General features: G+C 48.2%; 1 protein-coding gene across 1 annotated transcript in view; it reads left to right on the top strand.

The window, feature by feature from the left end:
* The first annotated feature begins 1,308 nt into the window (after positions 1-1,308).
* LOC132808065 (zinc finger protein 850-like) overlaps positions 1,309-8,023 on the top strand; it is a 60,742-nt gene continuing 54,027 nt past the window's right edge. The window contains exons 1-2 of the mRNA XM_060821976.1: positions 1,309-1,407; positions 4,040-5,396. Coding sequence (XP_060677959.1) covers positions 4,449-5,396 — 948 coding nt within the window. The 5' untranslated portion in view covers positions 1,309-1,407; positions 4,040-4,448. The remainder of the gene's footprint in view (positions 1,408-4,039; positions 5,397-8,023) is intronic.

The following is an 8,023-nucleotide window of genomic DNA, read 5'->3' as shown; positions in this document are numbered from 1 at the left end:
CTGGAGATTACATTCCATAGTTCTGCCCCATTTACTAGCTGATAGATATCAGAGTGTAGCTGGAGACCATCCTCCTCCAGCGTTTACTCCTGGACAGAGGAGGCAGTGTTTTCTCCAGCTGAGCAGTGTGTTTGTAAGCTGATCAGCATGTCCAACTATATTAATCAAAAGTACCTCACGCTAGCTACACAATAAACCAGTGATTTTAGTTCCCATTATCTCTTTAGTTGTGCCCTTATAGTTTTTCCTACATTCTACTAAATGTTATTCTAATGTCACAGTTAGAGATTTAGTGTCAGCTTTTGCAACAATGGTCTTGCATTCCAGACCCTACTTAATATTTTCCTAATGTCATGATGAGATATTTATTATCAATAGTCTCAAGCAGGCTGACTCTACTCATTATTAATCAGATATTTGATGTCATGTCCCAAATATTTATTGTCCCCGTCTTGTCAATCATATTTAGCAGGTGAGGCTAACTTTACTGACTGTTATCTTGCCAAAGTGACCTTTCAGCCTCAACCTTACTCTGCTAATTGGTGTAAGAGCTTTGAACTATCCTTTGCAACAAATTGGCAGTAGTCTCCATGCTCTAACCCTTCCCATGCTTTCATGCTCTTTATTTTCCATACTATCTAAAAATAGACTCAGAGTTGTAGAGCACAGAAACAGACCCTGCGGTCCACGCTGACCAGATGTCCTAATTAATCTAGTGATCCATTTGGCAGCATTTTGCCCCTTACCCCTCTGAATCTTTCCTATCCATATCCGCATTCAGATGCATTTTAAATACTGTAATTGTACCAGCCTCCACCACTTCCTCTGGCAGCTCATTCCATACACATACCACCCTCTGTGCGAAAGGATTGCCCCTTAGGACCCTCAGAAATCTTTCCCCTCTCACCCTAAACCTATGCCCTCCAGTTCTGATCTCGGCGTCTTGCTCCCACAACAAGGGGAAAAGTCATACAAAAGTTGAGCAGCCAGACAAAATGCAAAAGGAATAAAATATCGAGCCGCAGGGAAAACAATTGTGGCTCTATCTTTTCATCCCGCTGGCATTTGGACACTTAAAATCTGTCAGGAACACCAACATCCCCAGAGAGCATACTGCGCATGTTTGCTGGTGTCAGCAACGCAGTGCGCATGCTGGCCAGTGTCAGCAAAACACTGAGCATGCTCATCGCTGTACGCAAAAAAAGGCGTGAGACCTTCTTTTGATTGACCAATAGGCAGCATTGGAGGACTGGAAGGAGACTGGTCCTCCTGCCAATCAGAGGCAGCCCATTGTCTGAATGCGGAAGTTGGACTCTGAACTTCTCAAGCTGCGACTCCTGATCCTCTCTCTCTGAATAAAGATAGAGCTTTACCCAGACTGCACATTCCTTCCTCTGTCCCAGATCTGTGAGTACGGCACTCTCTTATCTCGCCCCCTTTTCCATTTCTTTTTCATTCTGGGGTTCAGTTGTTGACTTGCAGCAACTGAAAGGAAAGAGTGAATTCGGCAGGGACAGACTCCGGAAACGTTGATCCAGGTCTGTATCTCAATTGGCAAAATAGTTAGGCAGGAGGCATCAGATGGTGGAGAAGTCGACGAATCGGTTGTAACCCTTCTTCAGGGCTGGGGCTGGGTGCAGAAGCTGCAGAGAAAAGGGGGTGGGGATGAAGTGGGAAAAGGTCAAGACAGTTAGAGGGTACGACCTGGTTGGTCAATAGGAGGAATGAATCTTGTTGGTGGCAGGGAGGAGGGCGGGGATGGGAATGGAATCAGAGAATGGAGAGGGAGGTTTTTTGAAATTGGAAAACTCAACGTTGAGTCCTTCGGGCTGCAGGCTGCCCGGAAGATGAGGTGTTGTCCCTCCAATTTGCGGTTAGATTGGTTGTGGCAATGGAGGAGGCCAAAGATGGTCATGTCAGAAAGGGGGTGGGAAGGAAATTGGATTGGGTAGTTACTGCGAGGTGTGGTCGCCCTCTGCGGGCACAGCTGCGATGCTCGACGAATCGTTCCCCAAGTTTGCACTCGCTCTCCGATACAGAGAAGACCACAATGGCAAATGCAGTACCACAATATGAAGTTATAGCCTTGGCTGTGGAAAACAAACGCAGAAAGGAGGTGCATTGTTTAAATGGAGATGTAGATCAGGGTCAAACATTGTGGTACTGGAAGAGCACGGGAGGTTAGGCAGCATCCGAGGAGCAGGAGAGTTGACGTTTTAGACATGAGCCCTTTATCTGGAATGATGTGTGGATGGACAAAGAGGCCTCAGCGTCCTTCTACACCAGTCACTGTCATTTGTCAGATAGGTGTAGCAAGCAATCAGCAAGGCAAGTGGTATATTAGCAAGAGGAGAAAGTGAGGACTGCAGATGCTGGAGATCAGAGCCGAAAATGTGTTGCTGGTAAAGCGCAGCAGGTCAGACAGCATCCAAGGAGCAGGAGAATCCACGTTTCGGGCATGAGCCCTTCTTCAGGAATGAGGAAAGTGTGCCAAGCAGGCTAAGATTAAAGGAAGGGAGGAGGGACTTGGGGGAGGGGTGTTGGAAATGCGATAGGTGGAAGGATGTTAAGGTGAAGCTGATAGGCTGGAGTGGGAGCGGGGGTGGGGATGGAGAGGTCAGGAAGAAGATTGCAGGTTGGGAAAGAGGTGCTGAGACACGGTGGGGGGAGGGAAAATGAGGAAACTGGGACTCAAGGGTGGAGGAGCGGGAAGTGGTCCAACTTTTCATGGAGATGTACAGCTTAGAAACAGACCCTTTGGTTCAACCTGTTCATGCCAACCAGATATCCCAACCCAATCTAATCCCAATTGCCAGCATTTGGCCCATATCCCTTCAAACCCTTCCTATTCATACACTTGTCCAGATGTCTTTTAAATGTTGCAATTGTACTGGCCTCCACCATTTCCTCTGGCAGCTCATTCCATACACGTAATACTCTCTGTGTGAAAACGTTTCACCTCAGATCTCATTTGTGTCTTTCCCCCTCACCCTAAACATATGCCCTCTAGTTCTGGACTCTTTTCCCCCCGACCCCCTCCCCTGGATAAGGCTTTGTCTATTTATCCTATCCATGCCCTTCATGATTTTATAGATTACTCCTTAGCCTCCAAAGCTGAGGGGAAACAGCCCTCGCCTCCCTATCGATCACATCCTCCAACCCTGGCAACATCCTTGTATATTTTTTCTGAACTCTTTGAAGTTTCCCAACATCTTACCGATAGTAAGGAAACCAGAATTGCACACAATATTCCAAATGTGGCCTAACCAATGTCCTGTACAGCCACAACATAACTTCCCAAATCCTATACTCAGAGGATTGGGAAAGTTTTCAAAACCTACAAAAGACAACTGGGAAAGAATCGAGGACAAACCAAACCTTTGAGGGTCAGCTTGGAGGCATAAGGTCTCAGGACAGGGGGTGGGGATGACCCCAGCTATGGACCACATGCCAGCAAATGGGACTAGATTGATTTAGGATATCTGGTCAGTACAGGCGTGTTGGACAGAAGGGTCTGTTTCTGTGCTGTACATCTCTATGACTCTGGCTTTCCACTAACTTTTGCCACGTCAGTAGGTTCACTTTCTCTCTAATGTCGGTGTTAATGCCTTGACGTCTAATTTTGCTCCCACCTTCCTGGGGACATTAACCATCTTGTGTCTGGTTGTTCCTCAAGAAGCTGCATTGCAGGTTCACCCTGAATTGACACACTTTTTTTTGCTTCCCAAAATCAGACCTGCTCACTCTCAGCAGTATCCCAGTGTTGGGAAAGATATTAGCTTTCAGGTGGAGATATTCAAAATTCAGAGAGATATCAGTCTTGATGTTTTTGCTTTTTCTGTCCCTGTAAGATCCTGAATCAGCATCTTCAGGGGAATTAGTTAGAGCGGAGTGAGAACAGAGGGGGAGAGAGAGTGGGATGGTGCTTTCAATTATGTGGAAAAACAAAAGAAAAGAATGTTTTGCAAAAAGTAGAATTCCTTGTTCAGAATTTCTACCCTGCACTGACAGTGATGACTTTTGTAATCTATTCTGACAGGATTTTTGAAGATATGAAGAGGGAAGTTTTAAAATCAAGAGACGAAGGGTTTATAACCGAAACATTGACCCTCCTGCTCCTCGGATGCTGCCTGACTCCCCTGTGATTTTCCAGTGCCACATTTTTCGACTGACTCTCCAGCATCTCTGGTCCTCACTTTGATGTCAATGTCTGACAGTCACTCAATCCACTGGGGCCAGCAAAGATTTTCGTCCGTGATTTCTGAGAGAGGAATCAAAGCTTTTTGGTTCCTGTCTGAGTATGTTTTCAGCGTCAGTGGGACTGGACGAGAGACCCCACTGTTGCAGCGCACTGTGTGAGGAGCCTGAAACAGTTATTACGCCTGGGAAGGGGATTTCACGGCAGGGAGGGGCTCTACACGTGTTTGTGTGCAGTTGAAGCTTTGGCCATGGAGAAACCCGAGGAATCCCGCCCTGTGGAGAAACCGTGGAAGTGTGGGGACTGTGGGAAAGGCTTCCGTGTCCTGTCTGCCCTGGAGACTCATTGGCGCAGTCACACCGGGGAGAGGCCATTCCCCTGCACCGACTGTGGGAAGGCCTTCAGACATTTCTGCCACCTGCTGGCCCACCAGCGGGTCCACACGGGTGAAAGGCCCTTCAGCTGCCCTGAGTGTGGGAAGGCCTTCAGCGATTCCTCCACCCTGCGGACCCACCGGCGTGTCCACACCGGGGAGAGGCCCTTCAGCTGCCCCGAGTGCGGGAAGGCCTTTACCCAGTCCTCCACCCTGATTAGGCACCAGCGTGTCCACACCGGGGAGAGGCCGTTCACCTGCTCTCAGTGCGGGAAGGGCTTCACCTGGTCCTCCACCCTGCTGACCCACCAGCGGGTCCACACCGGGGAGAGGCCCTTCAGCTGCCCCGAGTGCGGGAAGGCCTTCAGCAATTCCTCCGCCCTGCTGATCCACCAGCATGTCCACACCAGGGAGAGGCCATTCACCTGCTCTCAGTGCGGGAAGGGCTTCATCTGCTCCTCCGCCCTGCTGACCCACCAGCGGATCCACACGGGGGAGAGGCCCTTCAGCTGCCCCGAGTGCGGGAAGGCCTTCAGCGATTCCACCACCCTGCTGAAGCACCAGCGGGTCCACACCGAGGAGAGGCCGTACATCTGCTCTCAGTGCGGGAAGGGCTTCATCTGCTCCTCCGCCCTGCTGACCCACCAGCGGATCCACACGGGGGAGAGGCCCTTCAGCTGCCCCGAGTGCGGGAAGGCCTTCAGCACATCTTCCTCCCTGCTGAGGCACCAGCAGATCCACACCAGGGAGAGGCCGTTCATTTGCCCTCAGTGCGGGAAGGGCTTCACCCGCTCCTCCCACCTGCGGAGACACCAGCGAGTTCATGTGCCAACGCAGGGGGATTGAAGGAGTGACGGCCGAGTCCCATTATCGATTGGAATATCAACCCGGTTCTGGGGACTCCCAGGTTCGAATCCCACCACGACAGATGGCAGAATTGGTATTCGGTCAGAAATGTGGAATTCGGAATCTAACGATGAGACCATTTCAGGAAGGGGGTGGTAGGGGGAGAAAGCCCCCATCTGATTCCCTCTCTCCCTTGTTAGGGAAGGGAACCGCCATTGTGGGAAAGGATACACTCAAGTCGTTCCAGCTGCATCCTTTACCCGGTCTGGCCTACACGTGACTCCAGACCCACAGCAGTCTGGTTGACTCTACACTGCCCCTTCCTGGCAAAGGAGTGGGAAGAAACTTACTTGGAGACAGGGTATGGGTTGAAATTGCTGAGTGAGGCAATACTTCCTCTGGGTTACGGCTGTACCAAGGATCCAATTTCAAAGGGACAGCTTGGTGCTGACCAATATTGATATGGGTGATGTAATTTCTGCAGTTTCACACACTCTCTCTCTCTCTCACACGCTCTCTCTCTCACACGCTCTCTCTCTTGCACACAACTCTCTCTCACACACACACACACTCTCTCTCTCTCTCTCTCTCTCTCTCTCTCTCACACATTCTCTCTTGGTATGGGTAAGGTAATTTCTGCAGTTTAACTAAGGGTTAATGAGTAAGGGCTAACTGTGAGACTGAATGCAAGCAGGCCTGCTTGGGAACATGAAGGAACTGTTATGTCAAAAACATGGCGGATTGTAACCTTGGATAAAACTGACATAAGTTATTAATTAAAACTAGGCTGCTATGAAGCTAGGTAACCTTGGGCAAGGTACAATAGAAGCCCTTTAGAATATTAGAAACATACAGATAACCAAGGAATGCTTTAGCCAGCAGAATTGTTAAAAACAATATAATGTTTAAGAACATACAGATAATCAAAGAATTGGCAGAGAGAACCGTGAAATGTTTTAACCAATGGAATTGTTACTATCCTTTTCGGATGTAAAAATAATGTATAAATATTACTGCTGCGAACCTTTCGGTGCGGTCCTTCCCTTTTTCTTTTGGAAGGCGCCCAAACTTGCAAGTTTGAATAAACATTCGTTGCTTCATCTGTGTGTCTCGCAGCATTTCGATTTGCGACGGGATAGCGGTAGCCGGTGGGGATAAGGGCTGGTGCTGACAGCTTGGAGTTCGCCTCCTAGGACGGGACCTTGTAGACAGTCTCCCTTAGACTGGGTGTGGGAGCGGTTCGTCCGCCACACGGAAGTCAAGGGTTAAAGGACAGTCCGCGGTCAGCAGAGTGTGGAGGCAGAACCCGGTTGATCTGAACCATAGCCCTAGTGTAGAGTAGTTAGCCGAGTGTCAGGGACTATTCTCCGGAGATTTAGAATACCTAGACAGAAGTCACCTATAACAATAGTAAAGACAGTGAGGTGGGGGGGCGTGGGGGGAACAGGGGAGGTGTGGTGTGTGCACTTTCACCTTGAGCTGTTCAAAAAGCAACTACTTTTTCTCTGCCTCTTTGCTGGGGGGATCTGAAGCTGTAACAAAGTTGGGTTGCAATAAAGATTACCTGAACTTACCACCGGGCTCAGACTCTCATTGAAAGCTTTGAGCTCCAAGAGGTTTTTGTTTTAAAGCTGCTCATTTCTTTCAGCCTCCTGCACTACGTTTAGAACATAGAACAATCCAATGCAGAACAGGCCCTTCGGCCCTCGATGTTGCACCAACCTGCGAACTATTCTCAACTCGTTCCCCTACACTATCCCAAAATCATCCATACACTGATCTAAGGATTGTTTAAATCTCCCTAATGTGGCTGAGTTGACTACCTTAGCAGGTAGGGCATTCCACGCCCTTACCACTCTCTGTGTAAAGACCTTGCCTCTGACATCTGTCTTAAATCCATCACCCCTCAATTTGTAGTTATGCCCCCTCGTACAAGCTAACGTCATCATCCTAGGAAAAAGTCTTTCTCTGTCTACCCTATCAAATCCTCTGATCATCTTTTATGTCTCTATCAAATCCCCCCTTAACCGCCTTCTTTCCAATGAGAAAAGACCCAAGTCTCTCAGCTCGAAATGTCGACTCTCTTGCTCCTTGGATGCTGCCTGACCTGCTGCGCTTTTCCAGCAACACATTTTCAGCTCATCAATATATAAAGCCTCATGGAACAGCGTCATAAGACACAGAACTTATATCAAAAGATCAGTGTCATGCAACTGGTAGAATATATTGAACAAACTTAGATAGTCTTCATCTCTTAGAATGGGTGCAGGCTTTGGTTCATTAATATGTAACAATGTTCTTGAGATGACTTAAGGTTTTATAAAACAAAGATATCTCCGCTCAGACAATGCATTAAAGATATGAGATTTGAGTCTGTCTGTATTCCAATCTTGAATCAGACTGATTCTGTTTCCAAAGTCGGAAGTTGTAAAATATTACATGCATTGACTGCCTGCAGATTGTGTGCTTTTTGAACAAAATTGAATGTATCTGCAAATATAATTCTGCCAATACAATTTCACCCCAAAGAGTAGTGTGTGTGTGTGTGTGTGTGCATGAGAGAGTGAGAGCGTGTGCATGTGAGTTTGTGTGTGAGTGTGCGCAGA

Source organism: Hemiscyllium ocellatum (genome assembly GCF_020745735.1).
Source record: "Hemiscyllium ocellatum isolate sHemOce1 chromosome 27 unlocalized genomic scaffold, sHemOce1.pat.X.cur. SUPER_27_unloc_3, whole genome shotgun sequence".
NCBI classification, from domain to species: domain Eukaryota; kingdom Metazoa; phylum Chordata; class Chondrichthyes; order Orectolobiformes; family Hemiscylliidae; genus Hemiscyllium; species Hemiscyllium ocellatum.
The sequence above is the reverse complement of the archived record's forward strand: the minus strand, read 5'-3'. Positions and strand labels throughout refer to the sequence as shown.